At 40.8% G+C, this 27,438-nt stretch overlaps 2 protein-coding genes across 5 annotated transcripts in view; one reads left to right on the plus strand and one right to left on the minus strand.

The window, feature by feature from the left end:
* CTNNA1 (catenin alpha 1) overlaps window positions 1–27,438 on the plus strand; it is a 115,746-nt gene that overhangs the window by 33,691 nt on the left and 54,617 nt on the right. The window lies entirely within an intron of this gene.
* On the minus strand, window positions 18,690–26,408 carry LRRTM2 (leucine rich repeat transmembrane neuronal 2). Of its 3 annotated transcripts, none has more exons than XM_009968153.3 (2): window positions 25,612–26,408; window positions 18,690–25,274 (listed from the first exon to the last, which is right to left on the minus strand). In XM_009968153.3, the coding sequence occupies exons 1-2, from the start codon at window positions 25,613–25,615 to the stop codon at window positions 23,728–23,730; spliced, it is 1,551 nt and encodes a 516-aa protein (XP_009966455.2). In that variant the 5' UTR covers window positions 25,616–26,408; the 3' UTR covers window positions 18,690–23,727. The 3 variants fall into 3 exon arrangements, with proteins under 3 accessions (XP_009966455.2, XP_032848588.1, XP_032848586.1); XM_032992697.2 differs by having other exon boundaries at window positions 18,690–24,825; window positions 25,612–26,407; XM_032992695.2 differs by having other exon boundaries at window positions 18,690–24,846; window positions 25,612–26,407.

Below are 27,438 nucleotides of genomic sequence, written 5' to 3' on the forward strand. Positions count from 1 at the left end.
ATCAGTAATTTGTTACAGAAGTTTGTATCCCCTTTTCTTGGTTTGGCATGCATTTTATTTCCTTTTTGACCTAGCACACCTGTCTTGCCCTTTTTCAGTAGTAGTCCAGCTTGGTCAGACTAAATTTTGTACGACAAGGCCAGTGTCCTCTCTTGACAGTGGTCAGTAGTGGATCTGACAGGAAAGAGGACAGTAACAAGGGAGATGTGTAGTTTTACTTACCCAAAGTATCCCCCCAAGTGCTAGCAGTCTGCAGCTCACTAATATTGCTTACTGTGTTTAATGGCTCTTGATGGGCTTTTTCACAAATGAATCTGTGTAGTTTCTTTCTGAACCCTTATAAACTTACAGCATCTGTAATCTTCATTAACAAGGAGTTCTGCTTAAATAGGTGCTGTTTGAAGAAACATCTCCTTTTGTTTCGAAGCAGAATGACCTTCTGCCTATTCTGTTGGATATTTTCTCCATCTCATTTAGGAAAAAAGCCTGAGCAGTTACTCCTTGCTAATCATTTTCTATGCCACTTATGTTGTTTCAGAGCCATATCATGTAGGATACTTTGGTCTTATCTTCCCGAGAATGAGCTGTTGTAGTTTTATTAGGTGCTTGCCATGGACAAGATATTCACCACCTTTTTCTCAGCTTTGGCTGTGCCCTCATTATCAGACAGCGTGGTGGATTAGGATGGGGTTTGTAGAGTGAATTAGGACTTGATGTCTGTCATGATATCTTCTGATTTTGTTCTTTAGTCCTGTACTAACAACGCTGAACACTTGATTTGCTTTCTGATAGCTGCTGAGCACTGAGGTGGTATCTTGATGAAATGGCTACCATCAAAATTGAGCTTCTGAGTCATAGTGTAGGAGTCTGTTTCTGTGAATGTTAAGTTAGATGGTCTTTCTAGTGCATCACCTAATGCCTATGCCCACTGAACTTTATCTGACATTTTATTACCCAGCCTCTTGGTTTATAAGCAAGATTCCTTAAAATGACAACTGTTCATCTGTTAATTGTGGCATCTAATTCTTCAATTTTTCCCCTCATCTTCCACTCTGCGTAGGGAGAGCTGGTTTTCATTATGGCTTTTGCTCACTTCTCACAATTTCAACAGAAAATAGTTTTTCTTTTTTGACTTGACTTGCAGATCCCTCCTAGATTGAAACAGCAAACACAAATGTCTATATGCATTTGATTTTTATTACCTGGAGTAGGCTTGATTCTTGCTGCTAGTGCTGAATGGCAAAGCAAGAATGGGAAGGCCTAAAAGAATACATTATTGATTCTGACTAGCATTTTAAAAGCAGGGTAGTGCAAGGTCTTGCATTTGGGATCAGCTGCCTGGAATGCAATAAATTGACCACATCAGTTGTAGCTAAGTTTTTTGTAATAGAACTAATTGATGGCAAGATCCAGATCTTTGTGTGATCTGTTGTAGTCAGGCATTCTTTGTGTGTCTTTTATTAATTAAATGAAAAATTTTCAAAGCATATTTAAGTTTAATTGGACATTGATACCAGACTTAGGCAGAGGAAGAGGACAGAACAAAGCATCTACTTGAATGATGCTCAAGATTAATAGTACACCAGTGAAGAAGTTAGTAAGAAAGCTAGGAAACCGAGTGCAGCAATATAACAAAATACAACGGAATCAGTCTTTTGTGTCTAACTTAATAATCTTTTGTGGCTAGACATTGACCGGTTGCAGTTTGCTCCAAATAAAAAGTATGAAGCAGATTATTTTTTAGATACTCTTACCAATTTATCCCAGTGTTGCCTTTGCACTAGCAGCTGGTGTGATACCTCTCCCAGTACAGAGCGCGGGTACAATTCTTGTCAATGCCCTTGCATTTCTGTACTGCACTAGTCAACTCTGCCTCATATTTATATGTGTCATTTTCATTGCAGTTACATTATCTAAACTACTTAAAATGTGTAAAAAAAAAAAAAAAAAAAAAAACCAAACAAAAAACTAGTGGTCTGACAGAGCTGAAATGTTCTGCATTTCTGAGAAACTGGTATGTAGAATGGAGAGGTAAGTAAATGTGTCTACAGACACAAAAATCCACAAACTTTAAGTTGTGACAGGGTATGTGCTCTGCTGTAGCTTTCCATGGGTGTATTAGCGCAGGACCTGGGCAGCTTGCCTTGATTTTAGCTGCTGTGTTAAATATGGTAAACATAGGAGATAATGATTTTTGAGGTTGGGGTTTTGAAGTTGGGGTTTAGCAGGTTAGAAAGTGCAGGACGTCTGCTCTCTGTTTAACTGCACTGAAGTTGCAGAGAGACATCAGTTATCCGACTGACATGTAAGACTGGAAATAAAAACTTCCTTCAACTTTTCACAGTCCATTTTTATTGCTTGATGCAAGTGCCCTGGGGGATGGGGACAGTTCAGCTTCTTTCCATAAGCACAGTTTTAGAGCCGTTCAGCAGTGACCAGAGGTGTCCAGTTCTATTTCTTATGCACAGAAATGTTCAGAGAGCCTCTTGTTTTAAGTCCATTCTGTACCCCATCAATTTCTAATGCATGTAGCTACCCTTTCATACACATACCCCAGTAACTTGGACATGTACTAGCATAAACTTTGTCAGAAATTCTACTCTGGCTAGTGTGAAATGCAAACCCCGAGCCCCATTGTGTGCAACATGCTCTTGTACAATAAAATCCCTTGTTACTACATTTGGAAATGATAAATCATGTTACATAAAGTAGTTTGACATGTCCTATTTCAATGGGAATTTTAATGCTTTCATATTAAAATTCTGACTATGTCCTTGACTGTCTGGATTGCATTAGAGGTGCTTGGCAGCAAATGGAGAAAAACCATTGGGGGCTGGTTTCAGAGCAGGCATTCCATGCACAGATTATTTCAGCTGATTTTTTTTTTTTTTTTTTTTTTCTTCCAGTTTCCGTCTTCTCTTTGGTCTCAAGTGGTTGAGTGCCATATCTGGCTGTGTTTGGGGTGGGGATTGTATTTCTTTTAATGTTAGATTTTAATCTAATTTACAATTGCATAGCACAACTTGAAGGTAAGTGAGGTGGTTGAACCCCAGATTGCTGCACTGCACTGCCTGGTGACCTGTGTGGTTTGGCTCTCAGTATAACTGAAGGAGGTCTTGACAGTTCTGGTTTTAGGCTTGGTGGTCTCATAACTTGATAAATGCTTGTTTTATGCCCTGTTTCTGAGTTTAGTGTGCTTATGGAAATGTACTACTCCAAGCAAGTACAATTTCCTCTATTTTATTTGCACTATTTTGCTTTTCTTCCCTAAGCTTCTTTGAGCATTTTTGATGCTTGAAAATGAATGGTTAAGAAAGTGCATAGCTTATCTATTCAATATCTTTTGGGAGAAATCATTTTGTCTTCAGAACTACCAGCAAAGGGTATTTCTACTCCTGACACACTTATGATTTACAGAATAGAGATGTTTTTTTGTTATGAATGTGCCTGTTAATAATGTGGATCCACAGTTTTGTATTCCTGTCAAGGATCCAAGCTTGGAAAGGAACGCTTGTGAAATTTCACATGGCTAAAACTTATTTGCAGCAAGTATCTGTATATTTGAAAGGGCTTTTGCATAGCCCTTTTAATGAAAACAACTCATTCTGTGGAAATAGATGTGAATTAAAATGGCAGACTGATCTGTATTTATGATAAAGATGCTGATAAAAATTCTGCCTTGAGATGACCTACATTTTCTTTTTTAATACTGTTTCTGCAGTTTAAGGTGCTTGAATGCTGGTGTGATGGACGTGGTTTGAAAACCTGGTTGGATTTTCCTGTCATGGACTTTTCTGAGTAAAGAAAGCTATTCTGTTATGCTGGGCACTAATTTCCATAGACACTGTCAGTTTGACAAAGGTGCTGCTTTTGAAAACAAAACATTTCTGAAGTGATATGGTTTTTAAGTTTAATGCTTACAGGGTGACACAGAGTAAATAATTTGGCATACCTGGAGTGAAGCCTGAAGATGATGAGAATTACCCACTGTATCAGTCGGGCACTTTTGGGCCACAGAAACGAGCTTCCAGGTTGCTTAGTCAACATCATCCTAGTTTGGGACTTAGTGTAGGGTATGTTTTCAGAAGACATTCTGGGAACTCTTTATTTCTTGGGTAGTAATACAAAGCCCTATGGAAATAGATGGAAGCCAGTTCGTTCAAAGCTTTATCAGCCTTGTGAGTTTTGGGTTTTGGAGCTCTTCAGAGCTCCCTGTCAGGCTGGTGGTTACTCTGAGCTCATCTAGATGTGCATGTGGAGTTACTGGTTTTAGAGATCCCAAACAACTGGAGGGATGAGGGTGCTCAGCCTTGGAGCAGACGGAGGGCAGCACATCTGGGCTCCAGTTGTTTGTCATGGCTACTGATAAACATCGGTGCAGCCAGCCACTGCTGAGGCTGCCAATTCATTTATGCAAGTGGCACAACTTGAAAGTCCTCGATACTTTTCAGACCCAAGATAGCATTTGTACTGTGTGGTGAGAATGCATTTCTTAAAGAAGCATATGGCTGGTTTAATACCTACTTAAAGAAACCCACCAAAGCCCTGTGTAGCAGTGAAGTCTTCCATCCTACCCAATCCCTCCTTTTTCCCCCACCCCTTTAGGTTTGCGTTGATGAAACAAACATATCTCTAACAAGAAAGGAAAAATGGATATCTCCAATGTTAACAACTATCTAATATCTTCTAATATTACATTATAAATCCAGACCTTTCTTAATCTGATGTTGATCAAATAACATTTAAGGTTGGTGGAAGGAAGACCTGAAATAATATGTGCACGCTTTTTTTTGGTGATGTGGTGGTTGGCAGTTAGCAGCATTTTACTGTTGTTGAGCTGTAAACCATTTTACATAAATATGTTATAATGGTATGCATGGATTCTGCTTAAATTCTGTGTGTTGTGACTTAGTTTGAATTCTACCATTCTGTAGGAAAATATCTGAACACTATCTGCCTATGTAAGATTAAATATATAGTCACCCCTAATGAAGATCCATTTGCTGATACTTGAGTACTTTCTCAACACCAAAATCGAGGAGTATAGATGGAAGAGAGCATGTAAGTTTGAACAGTGACTACTGATCTGTGGATGAACAGTCTTTTAGCCCCCAGCAGGATCATACTTTCAGTGTGCAGAAGAATTACACAGACAACTGGTCTTTTGAATTTCCCTTGTTGAAGGAAAGGGATGATGGAATTATCACAAAGTTGGAATACTACGATTCTTGCATTACAATGAAATACTTGCATCTCAAACCCCAGACTTTCCCCTTTTTTCTTTAGCCATAAACTCAGAGTTCCTATCTTTCTGCAAAATGGGATCCAGAAGATAATAGAGTGAGAGAATGATGACAGTTGCTGTCTGTGTACACGTGTTCCTGTTATTGTCTGGTACCACTTATATCCTCTCCAGTGATATGCAAAACCTGTTGTACTGTTTTGGTTTGTTTCCAGTATCTCTTCACCTTTCTAACAGATGCCGATGCAAGCAGTAGAGGTCTTGATGGGAACCCAGAAATTCTCTTCTAGGTGTGGTGGCTAATATCTAGACTGTGCTCTTTGCTTATCCTATGTAAGAAAGCTGAGGTTCCGTAATGCTCAGAATGTGTCCTGGAGCTTTAGACCTGCTTTGTCCCAGAAAGTCAACGGAATCAATACAGAATAATTAGCATTTGTGGCTTATCCAAGTAGTGGCAGCCCTCTTGAATGTAAATAGAGGCGGAAGAGTGACTTAATCCTTCTCATGTCTGAGGAAAGGATGAGAAAGAAGCTGTATCTTGGAAAGCTGTTGAAATAGAGGAGAAAATTTTGTCTTCCTTCTGGTCTGCATAGGGACATGTTTCTTCAGCAGGAGGGACAGGACTTAGAGGCACATGGGCACAAGAGAAACAAAGCAGAGACAACTTGTATATGCCAGGGTTAAAAATCTTCTGCTCAAAGCTGTTTGAAAAGACTTACTTTGATTTTAGAGACTGTATACTCAAAATGTATTCCTGCTGAATTGACACTCTGAAAGAGTGGTCTCTTTATAATAATAGCAACAAACCTATAGGCTCTCAGGCCAAGAGCTTCCTTGCAGAGGTGTGCTACAAGATATATTTTCCTCAGTGCCAATTAAAAAAAGTTAATTTTGTGAAATTAGCAGTAGTCAGTGAAAAGGCAAAATCACATAGTTCTGAGCTTGCTTTCACAAATAACTATGCCTTTCATAAATTGAGTGTGTTTTTCTTTACTGTCTGTATGTTTCAGATTGAATGCAAATGTTGCATGATGTACACCCATTCATGGATTATTGGCTCATACTGCATATATGTTAACCTCCAACTGTCAAGAAAAAATGTTTTTTTTTCATTCATTGGGTACTCTACTGCTGCCATATGTGGTCAGAAAAAAAAAAATTGCCTCTCAGCTCAGGATCTCTTCTGTATGCCTGAGGTGCTGTCATCTGTGGTTTACTGAATATGATAACTTGAACTGACATTATCAGTTACTTTATAAAACCTGTGGAAAGAACTTGTAAAATGGAGCCTAGTAACTCTTTGGGGAAAAAAATAAAGTAGAATGGCTTTGGAAACAAAAGGTTCTTTGTTTAGAAACTGTTTAACTTTGTAGGTATGGTGTTGTGAGAGCTAAGTGTCTCTCTGGAGCAGAGGAAACGCGGGTGATGCGGGAGTGTGCAGTGGAATAATCGGAGAGAGCTGGGGTACGGTTCTTGTGGATGTAAGCAAGTTAGCCTTGGTGGTCACAGGCTGTAGGTGGGTGCCCTTGGTGGGGGGTTCTCTGGCTACCTAGCCCTTTCTGCTTCTTGCCTGCTCCAGATTTTCCTTCTAGCTTGCCTTTCATCTGCTGCATTTTAGGGAATATGTTTTGATCTCATATTTGAAAGACGGACTCCTTGACACAAAGGCAATAAAAAGTAAGTTTTTTTATATAGTTGATTGAATTTTGGATGAAGGTTCCTACCTACAAGTGAGGCAGGCGCTTATTTTTTTTTAATGTAATGACAGATTAAGATTTGTCCATGCAGTGTGAGGTTGCACATAGGGGCAGTTTAGGAGAGTCAGGGCGTTTACTATCTTAAACTATTCAAGACTTCAAATAATTCTGATACTGTTAATTTTCTTTTAATGTTGTCTTGACATATGAATGTAGTTGCATAGTTTCTCTCAGAATTAAAAGAACTACATGCAGAAAATATTAAGGCATGCTGGAGGTACTGAAGTATCTTACTGTGACTTCGAGACACCCCTCATTATGTGTTTCAGACTTACCTATATTTTGAAGTTTCTTTTCTTTCCTTATAGCAACTTGTGACCATTTGTATTAACAGGTTTCAGGTTTATTGCAGATGTTAATTTGCAACACTGGTATATGGTATATGATGCTTTTAAAGAAATCCACTTTCCTCAGTAGGAAGATAACCCTAGGACTTGTTTGTAGCACACATGCATCTCCTGTTGGAAGGTCTTGAGGGGATGTTTTTCCTTTTCAAGCTTTCCAGCCATTGATTTACAACTGTGAATGTCAGTGGTGGCCCAAGTCATATCCATCCATTTAGGTGCTATCCCCACTTTTTTAACCCAATACTCGGCATTACTTTTAATTTTGCAGTAATTTTATTCAAAACAGCTTAACCCCAACAATTAATTCTACTTGTGTAGGCCGTTGCTCAACCTCTGTGTTTTATTGCCCAGGTGACTTCTGTGTCTGTGGCTTCAATTTTATTTCTCTTTTTTCCAAGGGTTCATGTGTGTATCTTCCCTATCTCACCAGTCAGCTAATTGGACTGTGTAAGGAAAAATTTGTAACATGGGGCTTGCTTGCTCTTCTCAGCTATGCCTTTGAACCTCTCCTTTGAGGACTGTCTTTGAGTCATTTTGGGGGAAGAAGGTGACATGAGAGCTCTGATGTCAAGTACAAAATAAGACTGCAGCTATATAATTTGATACTGTTTCCCTTAAATGCCAAATTGTGAATTTCCTTAGAGGCAGAATGAGTTGTTTGGGCACCTCTCCAGGAGTCAAAGAATCCAAATTGTAGAGGTCACTGGACTGAAAAAAAGCCAAGAAAACAAGAAGTTAATGCAGAAATATCTGAAATGTTTAAAAAGAAAAAAGTTGAAAGCCTTTCTGTCTTGCACCTGGGCAGTTGACCCCTTTGGAGCTAATGGCCTACAAAATGGTCTTGTTTCTTTCTGAGGGATCTTCTAATCGAGGCAGGCAGGGTTTTCACAAACTTAAAAGTTTATGTTCTTGGGTTGCAGTAGCTGGTTTGAAGTGGGCTTGGTTCTCTTCTAGCTGCGGGTAAGATTGCTGCCCAGGCTTGCCTGGGTGTGGTGGTCTCCTGCTCATCTCCCACTTCTGTTGTCATACACAGCTTTTCTCACCCAGAAAGGCTTCTGTATATGCAGGTGCTGTGGGACTCTGCTGTGGGAGCTGCAGCTAAAATGAATGAGGAGATCCTATGAGGAATATGTGTGTAGAGGAAAAGGTAGTAATTAAGCGGCAAATCATCATGTCCTGATACTCCCCCATACGTTATCATGAGGAGTTATTCACAGAGAATGTAAAACTGGCTTTTTGATGACAGGTGCTGAAATCTTCAAACTTCCTCGAAATGTTTATCCTCAATCAGTTTTGTAGTGCTGTGGAAACCACCCTTCCCAACACCTCCCACCCCCCCACCCCCCTCAAAAAAAAAAAAAAAAATCATGGGTACTCTCAGTTGAAGTTTAGGAAATCTCTTTGGAAGAACAGAACTGTATCAAGTACACAGGGAACTTGTATCCCCCTGAGTGTATTCCCGGTGTCACTTCCAGTAGATGGATGGATTTATTTTATGCATTATATAAACTTGCTCCATGACTTTAATTACCCACTTCTGGAGCAGTGCCTATGTAAAGGGGAGGATGCTCTCAGTACTAGACTGCAGTGAAGTGTATTTCCAGTTAAAGCTTATTTCTTGGTGTAAAACTGAATTTACCCAGCTGGGTTTTTCAGATCACTGTCAGCTTAAGTACATTCAATTTCCCTGTTTTTCTGTGGCAGATTGTATGGTTCTGTACATTAATTCTGTTTGTTTTGAATAGCTGCTGCTTTATCATCTATCTAATGCTAATTTAAATCATCTATCTAATGATTTCTTTACAAGTAGGAGCCGATACAATAAAAATGCGAAATACTTCTGCATCCCTTGGCTCTTTGCTTTACTTCCTTTTTCTGAACGTTTACTGTAGGTGATGCTTCCTTCCCTCTCCACCTCAGATGTGCTGACTGTTCCTAAATGGTTTATTTCCTTTGACATTCGTTTTCTTTTGAAGAAGGGCAGCCACTTTGTATGTGTCGGGCTTGTGCTGGAATTTTAAATACTTTAATGCATTCTCATTATCTGCAAGGGTGGCTGGCTAATTAGTTAGCTTAGTAAATAATGGCTTGATAGTGCCTCTGTGAAGGATGACGTTATTCATGCCACGTTTTTAGTGCCTTTTTAATCCTGCAAGGTTCCTCCATGAGTCACCTGCTTTAGGTAAATGGAGGTGATGTGAATAAGGTTGCTAGCTTTCTTTAACTGCAACCAGTGGTATCAACCTCACGGTCAGCGAGGGCATTCTTGTTTCAAGCAATTTTGTCTTCTGTGGAGGCAAGCGAAGTTACATGATGCACATGTGGGATGGAGAGGAGATACTTCTCCTTTTTGGTGCTGGTAAGGCTAAAGGTGCTGGGTAGCTACTCCCTCAACAGTTAGTCAGTTTTTGATGCTATTTCCAGTTTTGTTTCCTTTTGTTTCCTGTCAAAGGCAACTTCACATCACATAGGTTTTCTGTTGCTATATTGCAGGTTAAGGCTGCTGAATCCCTTCCTACAGGAAATGCTTAAAAATCTGTCACAAACTAAAGCTATTTATATTTCTAGTAATGAATAAAGGATACATTAATTCTAGCTTTGAATGTCTTATGACTGTATTGGTAGGATTGTTTTATTATCTGTTTCTCTGAGCTGTCTTGCCAGGAGTTAGGTGGCTTTATTCCCAGATTTATAATGCATTCTATTCCTCTTGGAAAGGGCATATGCTTTCTTGGCTCACTCTTTTTAATTTGAGTTTTGCAGGGGTCTGTGTTGTTCCAATTTTAGTTGTTCTATTTCTAAAGCCTTTCACATGCATGTGAAATATGATAAAAACTAAAATATTTCAAGGTTCTTACAATTACTGCGGGTGTAAACTTCAGCCTGCTTTTCATATTTCTGGATATATCTATTAGTTCACGTAATTTGTAAAGGAAGAAACTTGAAATACTCTTTAGATAAGGTTACTAATTAACATCAAAATGAAAAATCAAGCCTGTTAAGGCGTCTCCGCGGTAGCGGATTACTCACCAGCCCCCGCAGCTGCCTCCTGGCTCCTGCAGAAGCGTTTGTCCCTCTGATTTGGTATTCTGAGACGTTTCCCCATCCATCCTGCTACTCCCATCTACCCAGCCATACTGAAAGTGAGATGAATTGACCTGTAGCCAAGCTTAACTAGTCGTCATTCAACAAAGCCGCTTGTGAGGAAACAGCTGTAAGTATTGACAAAATATTGTGCTGCCCTCCTTGTGCTCCTCAGTTGTCATTCACCAGCGGCCCGGATTAGGCCTCACCTGATTGCGCAGCAATCGGGAGTGATCCAGCGTTGTTTTCGCTTGCATGCGGCATGAAGAAACACAGCAGGTTTAAAATAGCGCTTTTATCAGCAATTCTGATAGATCTCCAGCGTCTGCGTAGCCCCATGTTGTAAGGCCGCGGCGGCCGTTTGTTGCGGCCTGGTGCCGGCTTGCTGCTTTTCCATTGCAGTTTTCCTCTGCTCTCTGCTGGGTGGGGTGGGAGGCTGGGCCTCGGGGCTGTGGTGCGGGCTGGCCCAGGAGACCCTTGCCCGGTCGGCCCTGGTGCTGCGGCCTCGCGACCAGCCCCAGCAGAGCGGGCGTCCTGAGTTCCTGGAGCGGTGGGCCCCAGCTCCGGCGCCTGCCCTGCCTGCTCACCGTGGGGAGGGAAGAGCAGTACGAGCTTGCAGACCGCTGAAGGGCTGGGATGCCGGGCCCGCCGCAGAGTAACCTCTTCACAGCTGGAGTTGTGTGAGCTAGAGCTGAGACACTCTGCCTCCCATCTGTTGAGTAGGTGTGAACGGCCAACTCCGAGGTCTCTGGGGAGGAAGACCCGGACCCCACGCTTGAGGGGCGGGTGGGGACCTTGCAAACTTAACCATGTTAAGCCCTTAAAACTTCACTTAAGCATGCGAAGCCCTTCAACATGGCTCTTGGAGTTCAACTAGAAAACATATTGAAGGTAACAGGAAACGTAAACCTCTTATATTTTTCAAAAGATTTCAGGTACGTTTGCTTTGTTAATGCTGGGCTCAAGTTTGGCTTGTAGAGTCCTGACTTTGCCTCAGCAGCATGATTTAATGTAAACAAGAAAACTCAGCTAAATGAAAACTCAGTTAAATGAAAACTCAGCTTTAGCATATGACGGATCGTTGCCAATTTCAGTTTTCTTTTGAGCTCTTAAGGAAAAGATGCATGTTGCTGCAGCATGACTTTCTTGGCACCCTGGCACTTTCCTACCGTTACTTATCTGTATGAATAGATATTTTTGCCTCAGTGGTGGAAATGTGTTGCAGAGGTGTGTCATCTATATCATAAAACCTATGCTGTTAACTTCTTTGGATGTAAGAATAAGCCTTAAGAGGACACCAGTAGCTCATTACCTGGTAGCGGTACAAAAGTAGTACAAAATGTTTGAGAATGTTGTTTTCCAGACTAGACAGATATCTCCCTTCATCCCTTCCCCTACTCCCTCACATCACAGGCAAAAATAATAGTAAAAAAAATTACTTTGTGCTGTTGTAATACTTCTTCCCCTCAAGAAATAAATTGATAGCACTAGACAGTAATCTCACAGGTTTGATTTCACCATTGCTTAAAAGAGGACTGGCTCAGTTGCTGTTGCCTGTGAAGATATTTGAATGAAATTGCTAGTTACCCCTGCAGCTGGAGCACAGGGGCTGAGTGGGTGGGTGGGTGGGTGGATGGATGTATACACAAGTTAATTAGTAACTGCATTCCTGCCTGGGCTGGAGATGAAATTTATCACTTCATATGGTCAAGATTCAATTGTCCTTAAGATGTGAACTGCTTACAAACCAGCCCCAGCGCCTGCTGCTCCCACCATTGCTCTCGAGTGGGATTTCTGGAGCAAGTTATGGGGATTGGGAATAGGTTTTAGCCTGGAGCAGTCCTGAAGATTTTGGTCAGCTGCCATTAAAGTTAAAAGATATTATGAAAGAAATTTGGAAGACGGCTAACTTGTGTGTTCTCCTGATTTTCCTTTTCTGTTAGGGAACAGACTCTGCAAGAGTGAAGTTGCAAATTATAGCTCTCTTATGAGGAATAAGGCTTTTGGAGGTGGTGGGGTTTTTTTGATATTAATGAAGAGACTGGAAATATGTTACTAATTTGAAATATCTGTTTCAAAGGCAGTGGAATGCTTTTGATAACATACTGGTAAAATAGGCCTTTCCTGATTATTGCTGCATTACATTAAAAAAAAAAAAAACAAACCCAAAACACTTGTCAATATAGAAATCAGGCTGTTTAATGGCCTTGGTAGAAGCTGTTTTAATAATCCCAAAGAAGTCCTCTTTTCGTTCAGAATGGGTGCAGGTTGTTTTATTTTTTTTCTTGGCTCAGATCACTGAAACCTGTTCTTGTTCTTTATCATATTTTTCACCTTGTGTCTGTGTGTAATTTGCATCAACTATGTGGACTGTCATTTAGTCCTAATCCTGTCAGTAGTTTAAAACATTTCTCTTGCATAAGCAAATGTAGGGAACAGTACATACTAATTACTTAAAAAACAAAACAAAACAGCCCAGGATAAAAGTAAGAAATATTTTTAACATAGTCTGTGCATTTAATTCATTTATGGCAACTGAGCAATACTTTAGCTGGAGGTTTAGACACCAGGAAATACCCGAAGTGCAAGACAGATGACCTATAGCTGGTAATGGGTAAAAAACTCAGAAAAAAGCTGTTGTAAAGTTGAATTTTTAGAAGTTTTTCTGTGTTCCATAGGTAAACTTCTTGTCCATTAGTGGAGGTTTTTTGAGTTTTGCTTTTGATTTTTAAAAATTGCTTTCAGTTAGTGTACCCCAGGATCACTGGTTGCATATATTTTATATTGTTTCAGGTAGATTTACTCTGTCGTCTCTATTATATGCAATGAATTAAAAAAATATGTGTGCATAATTACTGTTTTGGGGGAATGGGGTGGCTGGGTTGTTTTGTTATTTACATAACCTCGTATTTTTTGAGTGGTTTCCTTGTATTTTCATGGCTCCCAGTGGGTGTCTGATGGTCAGTGAGTACAGACTAAATGTTATTCTTGACTGTTACAGCGCAGGTTGAAGTCAGGAGTTCCATTGAACAGAATGTGTTGCAGCGTCGCTAGGTTTGCACAAACAATTGAAACTGTTTTTCAGAGTTGATGATCACTTACTAATTCACCTGATGAAGATTACTGGTTTTGAATAAATGGACAGTAAAAGGTGTCAGAAAGTTCCTATCTTGATGATGCAGCTTTACTGTGCTATATTCAAATGATTGAGTGCCCGCTAAGAAGAAGAAAGCAGCCTGCAGTGTAGTAGCATCAGCTCATTTGAATGTAGTATAAAACTTTTTCATGTGTCTCTGGACACTCTCATTGGCATGCTTTGTCAAGTTAATTGTTGTCCATAGACAGCTGTAGATATGAAGGGGTAATATCCCTGAAATTTATCTGCGTGGTACACTGGAGTCGTTCTCCACTTTGTCAGTACTTGCATTTGTCCGCAGTGTTTTACGGCATGCTGTCAGACAGCTGTTAGTCATGGGGAGGTCCTGGAGTAGTCTTGAGCTGTGTGAGAGGAGGGTGCTGAGCACACTCACCTTCCAGGTCTCTGTGTAATGTTTCTGCTTTGGTGCATGTGCTTTTTGCGCAAGAACCTCGCTGTGTGTCTGGTGGGCTTGTGCTGTCCTGGTCCCTGCTGGTCAGGGTACATCTGCAACATGGGAGCAAGAGCTTTGAATTCATTTCATATACACTTCTCAGTTTTGGAACAAAGTGGTGGTTTCCTCCAAGTTTCAGATTTGTCAATAATTACCTATACTGCTAACAAATCAAAAACTTGGAGGGGAAGAGGCATTGTAACGTGTTGGGCAGTTCCCAGCACTGAAGGTATATTGCAGTTGCATGTGTGGTCTGTAAATACTTGAAATGCCTTAGTCCTGATTTCATTGTTGCATTATGTTATGCAGTGGACTGTGTGGGTGTTTAATTATTTTAAGTATGGGCAGCAGATGTCCCTCATATAAAGGACTGACATATTTTAGCTGGTCTAGACACTTACTCTTCACTCAGAGAGTAATATTTGGCAAAAACTCATTACACATGGGACAGGACATTGAGCATGCTACTTTGCTGTTTCAGTAAAGAGTGTACAGACATCTCCTAAGAGTTAACTGTCACTGAAATCTATAGTAAATTGATGAAGATATCTGAGGTGTTTTTTGTTTTGTTTTTTTTTTTTTGCTCAGGAGCGTAGTGTCATGTTTGAGATGTAGTACCTGCCAGGGCTTACTGTATTTTTTTTTTTTTTTCTGTAGTACAACCTAATCAAAGGTCTAACCTTAACCTTTTTTGAAGTTTCTGGTGTTTTAGGACTGGATGCTAATTGCAGGCAAAAGGTATCTCTTATTTCCAAGTTCCACAGCTGTCATGATGCAAGTCTCACAGCTAAACTGGTTGTCCATAGAGAAGAATATAAACTAGAGATGGCTTTTTCTTCCTCCCTGAGCTCAAATTCTTGAAGGCCTGAACATTAAAAATATACACTTGATGCCTGTAAAGCTTCCAGCTGTCACTAGGAGTTACCAAAGTTGCCTGCCTATGCTCTGGGTCTGCCTTGCAGTGATCTGCTGCTCCCCTAGATGCTGAGCTAGGTGTCTGTCCTACCTGGAAGCAGCAGCACATCTGTTTCCATCTTCAGGACTATCTGGAACGGCTGAGGAGCAATTCCTTAATCCTTAAATTATTCAACCAGAATTTCAAGCATGGAGTTAATCCTAAATCTCTGTAGACCTTGGTACAACAGATGTTGCTGTTCATTTGGGGATGGCATGCTTCAGGGCTAGACTTGATCAATAAGTAGTTCCAAGTCTTTACTGAAGCATGTTGTCTTATCCTGGGGATAACATAGATGATGCTTTAATATGTCTTGCTCTTTAAATGAGGTACAGTTAGACCTGAGGGCTTGCAGAGTGTCCTGCTGTGTGGTTTTCCCAACTTAATAGTTTGTCCTGGCGTACAACCTTTGATAGGTGTGTGCCGAAGTTCCTGCCTGGGCTGGGGATGAAATTTATCACTTCGTATGCACCTTTTGGGTCAGGTGAGTCGGCTTGGGTAGCTAAAATTTGACTTACTCAAAGCAGGTATTGTTAACAAAGCTTCTGAAAGTGTCTGCAGCGCAGGGGAATGCATATGTGTGTTCCACTTGGTAACTGTTGTGTGGTGCCTTTAGAGATGGAAGCTCACTTGTAGTCTGTGCCCCTGTTCCCTTTCCCATGCTCTCACTGCTAACAGATTGTGTCATTATTAGCTTTACTAAGAGCTCAATTAATTTTACAGTTTTTTCTTCTCTGAAAGATTAAAAACTTAAGGTGGTATCAAGGTTGAAGCAATCTATTTGAGGGCAGAAATTGATAGTCCCAGCTAACACCACATGGCTTTTGAGGCAGAGGTTCTGGATGTGTGATGGATTATTTAGGAGTTAGTTAAATGGAAGAGAGCAAATGCATCCTAATAAGAATACTTGCTGTAGGGCTGAGCTGGATTCCGCTTTACCACTCCTCTTGATATTTTTGGCTCTGTGCAAACATGTAAGTAAAACTACTTTTTGCAGTAAGCTTTTCTGCAGTGTTTTGTACACTTCATAAAGGGATATTTCAAGAATTTTTGTAGCTATACAGTTGAGAAGTATCTTGGAAGTACCTTTCTACTTGAAATGCATTTCCTGTATCTAGTGCTGTCTCTAATCTCATGCGGTCTCGCAAAACCCGTTCTACCTATTAAATATGCAGTAAAGCTGTTTTGTTTGGTAGAAGATTGTATGTTTAAACAGCAGAAGTCCTCATTGCTCCTCTATTTTAAGATTAAAAATTCAACTGCAACACTACTTTCAGATTCAGAGCCATTAGAATGGATTTTTCAGATTTATTCTCCTGATTATAATACAGAAAATTAATTGCTTTTGACTGTAAAGAATTATGACCCATTCATTATTTAAGAACCTTCTTGATGGATGAACCTTTTCCACTTCAAGATTTTTCATGAAAAAAGGCTGCTTTTTTTAAACTGGTGTAAAGCATAATGTACCTGTATCAAACAGTGGATGCACACTTTTTAGGGGTAAGGATTGGTGGAAAAGAAAAATGGCACTTTCTCTGTGTCTAGTTTGTTGGAGATTTCAACATACAAGTAGTAGAGCCTGATGGGAGAAAACAGGCGTAAGTTTCTTTAACGGTATTTGAAATAAATACTTTGTTTTTTTGAAGGAAGATTTATTAGTTTCTTAAAATATCCTGATAGTAGATAATACCACCATAGTTTTGCTTATGTGTGTATTGGAAGTGTTTGTGTTGCATACTGGGGAGAAGACCTTGTATTAAACTCAAGACCTTTTCCCCTCTTGTAACTATTTGGCTCCTAGCTGCTGCTTCTTATGCTGCCAGTTCAGAAGGTCTCAATTGATTTTTGTGTATATTTAAGTCTTAGGCGTTCATCCTTTTAGCGGATTGAGAAAGAAAGAAAAGTCAAATTTCTTGTTGATTAAAACCGATGTTTTGGTTACCTCTCATCCCAGAAATGTTTGCTGAATGCTCTTAGTAGCCAAACCTCTTTGGCTATGCATCACAGAAATAAACATGAAATTTCTTTGCTTCATAGAATGGTTTGGGTTGGAAGAGACTTTTAAAGGTCATCTAGTCCAACCCCCCTGCAATGAGCAGGGACATACTCAACTCGGTCAGGTTCCTCAGAGCCCCGTCCAACCTGGCCTTGAATGTTGCCAGGGATGGGGCATCCGCCACCTCTCTGGGCAACCTGTGCCAGTGTTTCACCACCCTCATCATAAAGAATTTTTTCCAAAATAAATCCTAGAGCACATGGTTCCTGATGTCAGATATGACAGACAGAGCTTTAATTCATTACAGTGTAATTGTTTTCCTAGTAGCTTCATGGTAATGAAATTGTTGATTAGGTAATGATGATGTTATAAAACATTCTTCCTTAAGAACATATCACAGTAAATATTAACATTAGGGTTTTATGATGAATGAACACTTGTAGTGAATTCTGTCCCTTAGCCTGTACACTCACTGGAGGAGGGAGTTGGTGCTTTACCAGATGTGCTACAATTTTCAGCTCATTTGTGCAGTTCTCTACGGTCAGACTCGAGATTCTCAAATTTTTTTGCAGTTGTCTTAACACAGCCTACATTTAAAAGCAAGTTGCTAGTGATGTTGACATTTCCTTGTTACTAATTGGATTTAAAGGTTTTTCATAGTATATTCAGAATACCATTTTTTCTCGTATGTATCTTACCTTTACTTGTGAAAACAACTGCTTTTGCATTTGAGACATGCTTTTTTGTATTAAAATTAGTCTCTTTAAAGCATGTGATAAGTCTGTTTTCTTAAACAAAGTATTTGAAAGATTTGAGAGGCAGTTAACCAACTGATATTTAAAGCCCTTGGGAACTTGTTCTAGCCAAACCTTTTGCAAAAACGTAAATGCAGCTAACGCTTAGTTTACTGAAATTATTTTAGCTGGCAGTTCAGTGCATGTAATAATCTTGGGACATCCTGAAACTTGTTCTTTTGCTTAGCTGTTGTATCAAGGCTTTTGGGTTGTGTCCGTGAACTTGTCACTTCTCTAAATCAGAAATCTTTCCCGTGTTATTGAAGCACCATGATTTTGAAAGTTACATTCATTACGGTAGCCCATACAAAGAACGCCTCTTACACCAGGAATGCATTTCTGACACTTTCTAGGTGGCTGTAATTCTGAGCCGAAGTGATGTCTTGCTAGTTTGACATCTCTAAATGAGATGGATTCTTAGTCTTTGCTAAATTCTTGGCAAGCTGGCCCTGTTGGAAGTGCCATGACCAAATGGTGGCCATGGTGGTCTGCCAGGCAACCCCAGCAGAACGCCCAGGGTTAGAGCCAGGTCTCAGCAGCCTCTGCCGGGTCGTGCTGGGGCTCACGCCAGCGCGCTGGGGAGGATGCTGCTGCCTGTGCTGTTTGATGCAGGTACTCACTGGGCTTCAGTTTCAAGGGCCAGGAGTTTGGCTTTGGTTTAGTTTTCACTCTCTCATCTTGCTTATACAAACAACTTTCGCTAGTCAGCAGACACCTTGTTTGAGAAGAACCCATGCAGACCAGCTCAGGCATTGTAGTAAAACAGAAGGTGCTGTATTTGATACGATTATGGCAAATGGACTGGCCCAAACCCCAAGTGTTTGCTTTGCATGGTGGATATAGACTGGTCTTTACGTACTGTGAAATAATGAGCTTTTGACACCTCTGTTTGAAAAGGGAGGAAGAAAGAGGCAAATTCAGTTTTACAGTATAGACAATTTTAATAACAAAATTTTTCTGTACACTGCACTTTGTTTTACTCCATTACTTACATCCCCCTCCCACCAGAAGTTGGCTCTTTAAACATAATTTAAATACAATGCATCTAGGACTCTTTTTAATCTCTGGTTGCTAAGATGGTAGAATAGTTCACTTATTAATGTTTTCATTAGTAAAAAGAAAAATGGGATGGGTTTTGGTTGGTTGGTTGGTTTTGTTTTTGTTTTGGTTTTTTTTTTTTTTTTTCCAAAGGAGTAGTGGAGGGATAACAAGTGTAGCTTTTCAGTGCTTACACCAGAGGTGCACAAGCTGCATGGTGTTTTGCCCTGTCTGAGGCTTGATTATATTCATCAAAGCTGCTGTTACCTTTCCCTAGATACCTCTCAAAAGGTTTTTACACAGGATGTGAAATGCTGAATTCCCAGGTGACTCTGAAATGATCTTTAAGCATCCTGCTAGTGTGACGGCTTAAAAAGTAAAGCCTGGCACCTGTTTAAGTGTATGGGACTTCTTGCAATGGAGAAAGGCATGGGGAGGGAGGAGCAGCTGCTGTGAAACTGCCTTTGATTTTTGTGGTTTCCTTGCTTGTTCCTTTTTTGGGGGGAGGAGAAATACTGTATATATCTCTGAACTTTTAATGTTTATGGAAAACTTCATAAGAAAGATGAAATTCAGCTTCTGGATAGATTTCATAGGTCTGAACAGATGGATTTTGATAGCTACGCAGATCACAAAATTAAATCAACTTTATTTTCATTAAAGTAGTACAGAAATTGACTTAGACACATTAAAAAAATAAGTGTGTAGTGCAGATTTCTGGTTTAAAGCCACTGGATAGTTCTGATTTTACATGTTAGCAATAGGCCACTATCTTATAAGAGGGGGTAATGGGACATAAGCTGAGATGCTTAGATTTGCATGCAAGCTATACTCTTATCGCTGAAAAATCAGATAATTTCTGCTTGGGGGAAAAGCAAACAAAAACAAACATTGATACAGCGGCATTAATTATGTTTCCATCTGATAGGAAATGGGAGCTCTGTGCAGAGGAGCACTTCAGCTGGAGACTAAACGCTAACCCATTTTAGTAATTTTTAGTTGTGTGCGTTGAAACGATGATCTAATACAGAGAGACTAACAAGAGGGAAACTGAAAGCTTTAATTCAGACCTGTTCCAGTATGATGACTCAGAAATTGAACTTGTACTGCTAGGTTTGCATTTCACTGACACGAGGGTGAGGAGGAGGAAAAGCCGGCTGGAGATCAGTGAGGCTGGAGACCTTTGGATGGAATGAGGATCTCAAGAGCAGAAGACGACATTTTCATTTCTAAAAGGCCCTGAACACTTGCATGGGGCTGTGCCTAGAGGTGGTGAAGCACCTCGAATGCCATTCAGCATCTGTAGAAACTGAGGCTGTGCATCAGAGATGATAGCTGGGGAGAGCAAGTTAACAACCTCTTCTCATCGGCCGGTGCTCACACTGAAATATGATTAATTTAAACCAAATCATCATGGTTCTTGTTCCATAAACAAAATAAATCAGTCTGCTGAGTAATGCAATTATTACAATACCCTCCTTGCCTGGAAGAGTCACAAGCAATTGAGAATGGAAAACAGTAACTTTTTAAAAAATAAAACAAAAAAACCCCCTCGAAAATTAACAGCCTCTAGTCCTGTCCTTGTGGAGAGTAATGGCTTTGCCTGTCGTTGCTGTCCCTCCTAAGGGAATTCAAGTTGACTTCACTGCTAGTGTTTGACATTCTGCGAGTTTTATGATACCTGTTACCCTAAATGTAATGTTTGCAGAATTGCTTTGCTTACGCTTGGAACCTGGCAACAAATGGTTTTGGAAATGGCAGACATAAACCATGGCATTTGGGAGATTGGCTGCATATTAGTGTGTAGTACAGAGAGTCAAAGTAAAATTGAACGTTGCCATGTTAGGCTGTGTCTGCTGGCCTCCTGCTTTGCTGTCTGCAAGCCAAGGCAGCACTGCAGGACCAGTGGAAACTGGGGATGCTGGTTTTGGGGAGAGACTGGGTGCTTGGGTGTGTTTCCTTTGAGAGATGATGGAACAGTGCTTTAATGCTTGGAAAATCAGTAGGAGTAGCAGGAATGGAGAAGAGGATTAAATCCAGCATTGCTGGAACACCCCCTGACTTTACTCTTCTTGGGCATAAGTAAGCTAATAAAGATGGAGTGGGTCTCTACACAGAGCTGGTGTGTTGGGAAAGCACCTGCTTGGGAGGAACCTCAGCGATTCAGTCAAGTGTCCACTCCTCGTTACTATGTGGAAGACTGACGGGGTTCCTTCTGAACTGTCTTACAGCAAAGATTTCTGCTGGGTGTTGAGGAGAAAGGTGGAATTCCTCTTGCAAATGCAGCTGAGGACACCAGAGTTCAGTATTGGTTGGTGATAGTGTAGCCAGATTATTTGGCTGCCAGGGTAATTAATGAGTTTAGTTATAACTCTGCTCGTACCCTACAGCTGTACATGAAACTCATCTCAAAAATGTCTGCTTTCCAGTTCCCCCTGGTGCAGACCATCATGTTAGTTAACGTGAGGTGAGGGAGGTGCACGGGCAGGGGCAGGCTGCTGCTGAGACAGTGATACACCCACGCCTGGGTGTGAGGGGAGAGCTGGGAGCACTTACTCCTGGTAAGGAATGAAGCAAATCTTTCTACAAGCAGCCAAAACCCCTTAAATACCAATACGTTTTTGTATTTATCAGCTTAGGTCTGGCCTTCTGGCTCACGTGGGATTTAGTCATAGAGAATATTTGCTCTTTGTCCACCTGCCCTGCAGGATTTATTGTATTCAGTTAAAAGCAGTAATTGATTTCCTAGAATAGGTGTAAATCAGCTCATCATAGTATGAACAGTTACGAGGGTTCAAAGGAATCTATGGAAAACCATTAGGCTTCACCACATCTCTTCCATTAAAGTACAGAGTCACAAGAAGTAAACAAAATATTTGTTTTATAAGGGCACTGTATGTAAAAGTAAAATGATGCAAATTAATATCTTCAAAACCAGTAATTGAAAAATCTTTATGTAAAATCTTAACAGAAGTCACACTTATCTTGCTATAATTGCCTTGGACGAATTCATTTCACAATAAAACATCAAACTGTTGTATAATTGCACCCTAAATACCTCACTAAGTGGTAATACAGATATATAAAAGCAGAGTGAAATAGCAAACAGATTTTTATGCAGTGATTTTTCAGTTTAAAAAGTTTGCAGAATAGTTTAGTACAACACAATTAGCATACTGTAATTACTGATTTGTTCAAGGTATGTCAACACTGTGAGGAATTTCTTTTCTTCATCGGTATGTGCTGGTAATTGTTTAACACTGCAGCATTGGACACAACACACTTTTTTTTTTTTTTGTTATACATACATGTATATATATATTAAAAAAATTCCATCCCTCTGGTCCTTTTAGCTTTGGTTAGAATGTTTACAATATATGAGCAGTTGACTTAAAAATAATGTAATCCTTTGCAGACCCCCCACCCCCCCTGTCCCTGTGGCATCTGAGTACCACCATCGCTGCATAGATCTGCAAATATTTACATATAATTTCATAATATAGTATAAATAGCAATATGGTACTTCTGGCTAAAGAAATCAAATTACTCCTTAAGAATGAGGTGCGTGTATGTATATATATTTATATATGATTTTTTTAAATGGCATACTAGTTTAGATTCTGTCCCATATCAAGTAAGAAACAAAATGTTTTTTCAGTGAACTATTCTATAAACTAATTATATTATCCTAACTTATCAGAAGGTATGTTTGTTGTGGTTTGTTTATTCTTTACTGGTAATTACCTTGAATTTTGGAAGAGGAGGACAAGTGAGAGCTTATATTGCAGGGGCTAATTCTGTCTCCAGAGAAACCAGTGGAGTTAGTGCATGAAAATAGCTTCCAGGCGAGAGGAAGCCTCAGCTGGGGGGGCAGCGGGGGGACAAAGAGAGGCTTCTTCCTTCCTTCCTTCTTCTCCTTAACCTCGCAATTGATATTTACTTTTAATTAAGAAAAACTTGCATTAAGGGTATTTACACATGAAAAGGTGTTGAAATGCTGTTTGTTCATAGTAGTAATTAGCCTGAATTCATGAAAAGCATCGAGTCAAACCAGAGAGCCGATAATAATTGAATGCACTTAATATTTAGAATCGATCCCGTCGTACTGAGCCTTCCTAAATAAGCTACACTGCCTACTTTGTAAGCGCCTGGAGAGTCGTCCTGCTAATTTGTGATCGTGTGAACTGCTCCTTTCTGTGTCTGTTGTGAGCTTTAGCAAGGTCCGTTTAGGCAAGCCAAACTGAATATGCAGATGGGGAAACTATTTAAAATAAATTCACTGGTCCCTAATGCACTGAAATCCCCGCCTGGACCTTTGTTGCCCTTTTTTTGTTTTGGTTTGTTTTGGTTTTTTTTTTCTGTTTTTTTTTTTTTTTTTTTTTTGTTGTTTCCCCTCCCCTTTTCTTTACTGGAGTGAAATTATCAGAGGAGGAAAATCTTCCTCCACGGCTGCCTTTAAAGTGAACAGAGCCAGCTGGAGTGTTTGGGATCCTACAGCTGCAGTGGAACAAATGGAGCGTACGTCCCCCCACAGATCTCTGTACAGATATCCAGTATCCTTCCCCTCGGACTGTTTTCATTAGAAAAAGTAGAATATGGAGACTTGGATATAAATGTTTACACACAGTCATATAATTACATAACATGAAACATTTTACATAGTTTGAGGTGAGCATCTTTTTAGACTTTTAAACATTAGGAGTGCAAGTTTGATCATTGCTTCTTTAACACTGAAAATATTATGGATTTATTTTTTAAAAAACTTAAAAATACTGCACCACTCCATAAACAATGTTTCCATTAAGTAGCTTGGAAAATTAGGCTTTATGTCAACATTTGTAAAAATTAGAATCTGATGTAGGTCCCCTACAATTTTAAAATAGGTTACTTATCTGATTTAATTTTTGATGGCATGTAGGTATTATACTTCACATTCTTTATACGGCAGCTGCTGACACTTGCACTGTCCGTAGCCATTAATGATGATGAAGGGTCCTTCGTGGGTGGGTTCGTATTCGTTATAGGGTCCTTGGTCTGACATATTTGCCATATGCAGCCGTGTTTGGGATCGGAGCTGCCTGTGGTTTTGAATCATTGAGCACTGCCTAATTCTTCTTAATGTGGGAGGGCAGCACTTCCTGGAGATGAACACTATAAAAATGATAAAAAAGAAAGAAAACAATAAAGCCATTGTTCCTGTAATTACCCTCTGAGTGAAGATGGCATTGTTTGGCTCGGGGAAATGTTCTTCGGTGGTAACGACCATGCCTGCCGTAGTTGGAATCTCTTTGTCTCCCATATGGAAATGAGAAGAGCTCATTCTTTTCGTGTACTCGGTAGTCGGAGCTGCGTCCGTTGTCGCCACGGGTGTAACAACAGTTGATAAATTCCAGCAAAGCTGAAAACCATACACTGCATCCAGAATATCCTCTCCCTGGGTGTGGTCGGGGCTGTGGCAGAGGATGGAGTGCTCCCACCGACCTTGGAAGCCACTCAACCATGTGGCCAAGGCGCAGATCTTTGGGCTGCATTCCCACAGATTGCCGGAGAGGCCCACGGTGGTGAGGGATGTCAGCGAATTTAGGATCTTGGAATCCAGAGTGGTGAGCTTGTTGTTATCCATTAGGAGGGTTTTAAGGTTAGGCATAGTTTCAAAGACAGTTAGGTCGATGGCTTTGATGTCGTTTCCAGTCAAATCGAGCTTTTCTAAGGTGCCCCAGGTCCACTCCATCCCACATGTCAAGTTGCTAATTTTGTTCCACTGCAAGAAGAGCGTGTGCAGGCTGCTCAGCCGGAGGAAGTGAGCAAAATTAATCTTTGTCAGCTGGTTGTGCTCTAGGTGAAGCTCCCTCAGCTTGATTAATCCTGCAAATCCATTGCGAGCCAAACTTCGCAAGCGGTTTGTGCTCAAATCCAGGAACTCCAGGCTACGACAGTCCCAGAACAGGCGGACCGGGATGGTCCGCAGGGAGTTGGATCGCAAGTGCAAGGTCTGTAGCTTGCGAAGGCCGTAGAAGAGCTCGGGGTGCAGAGAGGATAACTGATTAAAAGAGAGGTCCAAATTCTGCAGGTTAAGCAGCTGGCTAAAAGTTGTGTTTGGCAAATGAAAGATTTTGTTGGAACTTAAGACTAATTCCTTAAGTTTATACAGTCCTTGAAAAGAATCTTCTCTGACTGTTGCAATTTGATTATGATCTAAGTGAAGCCAAGTAAGTTGACTGAAGCTTGCAAATTGATCCCTTTCAAGTTCAGAAATATAATTGTGCCTCAGTGACAAACCTAGCGAGCCCTTTTCAGTGGTGTTTGGCACTGAGTGAAACCCCTGAGAGTCACAGTAAAAGAGCAGCTTCTCACAGCGACATTTTGGTGGACAAGCCATGCCCAAGGCAGGCAGCATTTTTAAAACCATACTCATTGCATATAGTGCTGCCAGCATACGAGCCCCTAATGGCCACTTGAAATGTAAGCCTGCAGAATATAATTTAGGAAAACAACAAGATAGGATAGCCTTATCAGTACACTTTGAACATCACGATGGAAGATTTCACTGCAGATAACATTGCCATGCATTTCCGACAAGCTAATTCTAAATGCAAGAAACAACTTACTACGAAACACAGAATACGTGGATATTACACTTAGGATGAGTCTTTATCTCTATTACGGAGGATTACAGTGTCACAATCGGAAAACACTTTTTTCATAAGGTTCAGTGCAGAAAAAAATTTGCTTTAGCACCTAACTGCTCCTTTAAAGCATAGCCGGTCATTCATTATACAAGGTATATAGAAACGCAGGAACTTACCCATTCTTTTGAGTACATTGGAGGTTGCATTCAGTCGTAGTTTTAGACTCAACGCGGTGAGTCTGTAAAAGGCTCTAATGTAAGATAGCCTTTGAATAATTTACTGGGTTTAGTGTCCTTTGATATTAGTGCAAAACTGAATCCACGATGCTCTCTTGGAATATTCCTTTTGAAATCACTGGCTTGATCTCCTCTGACAGGTCTGCAATTTTTAAATCAATGCTTAATACAAGTTTTCGTCCTCTGTGGCTGCTCAGCTGTTTAATTGAAGCTCACGTTTTCTTTTTCCGCAGCTGTGGCTTCCTTTAGTCCTAACTTGTTGATGGCAGATGGGTGGCTTATTGCTGAGAGAAGCTCCTGTAGTAGCATGAGTGCATTTACTGAAAAGCTTTTCAGGGAAGCGGTACAAGAATGGATTTGCTTATGCGCTGCGACCACACAGGGCTGTATATAGGCTGACGTCACCTAGTGACGTTCCTTTTGTTTGGGTTTTCCAGAAGCTTTGCTGTTTTAAAGCATTGTGGTGCATACTGTGATCGTGTTAAAGACCACTGCTGGGGGTGGAGGGGAGGAGGAGGGGGGGGAGGAATCAACGGTAGAAGTCCTTCGTCCCCACGATACAAGGAATAGGAAAGACTTGTGCCACCCCGCACCCCCCACTCCTGCATCTGTGCTGGCTGTATTCAGCTGGCGTTAAAAGCAGCGCAGAGCTGCGGTTGGAAGTGCCTTAGTGCTAGCTGCTGCTGGTTTTCTGTTAAATATTGCTGCATAAAAGGAACTTTTAGATGCAAAGTATGCACGGTTTGAATAGAGGGTGCTGGTTAGCTCCAGCTTTTTGCGGAGGTGAGAGGCATTTGGCAGCTTAGAGCTATGCCTAACAACTGTGCGCGACTGTGGTCCCTGCAAAAGTGGCAAAGGGAGAGAAGAGACCGTTAGATGAAGGTGGTGTGTCAGAAAGTGCAGCACACAGCCCGGGAGGAGAGGACAGGAGCGAACGTTTCAAGTGATGAGAAATTTCTGGAAAAAGCAGAGCTTGCGTTAGGGCACAGGAAAAATTTAATTGGAATCCAGCTTGACAGCATGCAGTTATGAAACTAGAAAATCTATTTTTTCCCCCAAAACGGTGGCTTTTGTATTTGCTTTTTTCCTGGGGTTTGGAGTGCAGGAGAGGAAATAGTGAGGTTGGCACTTACCGTCGGGGCTCAGAGCACTCTGAGGGCTTTCTTGTGGTCACTGGTTACATCCTGGGGTCCTTACCCCCCTGTAAAAGGGGGACGGTACTTCTATTAGCATCTTGCTGCGGGGTAGGTCCGTAACAGTTACCCCATGTGTGTTAGAGTTGCAGAAATGTGTGTGTGCAGAAACAGTGACCCTGCAAAGCTGCCCGTGCTGTCGGAGCAGGGCCGGTCTCTGGCTGGAGCCTGCACGCACAGCACGGAGGAGGCAGATGTGCCATCGTGGCTGCTCGCGTTAAAAGTTCATTGCCCTTTTATCTGGAGCAGACTCTTCTCCAGGACAGCTGGTGCTGAAAGGTAAACGAGCAGATTTGCTGTAAATTTTTTTAGGGTTTTAAGATTTTTGTACGTATGTGGAGGAAAGCCTTTGGAGCAGCTGCTCTGGCCTTGGTGTGGCGTGGATGAGGCAGGGGGGTGCTAGCTTCCAGCTCCGAGCAACTTGGATAAGCTTTTTTATTTTCAGCTTGAGATATAAAGCAGAAATGTAGTAGAAGGCACTTGAAAATGTTTGCTCTGTAGCAGCGAGGTATCACTTATGACCTCAAGATATGCGATGAGCTGAGAATAACAAACTTCCATTGCGGCTGGAGGA

Source organism: Tyto alba, unplaced genomic scaffold (assembly GCF_018691265.1).
Source record: "Tyto alba isolate M040663 unplaced genomic scaffold, T.alba_DEE_v4.0 Super-Scaffold_17, whole genome shotgun sequence".
Lineage (NCBI taxonomy): Eukaryota > Metazoa > Chordata > Aves > Strigiformes > Tytonidae > Tyto > Tyto alba.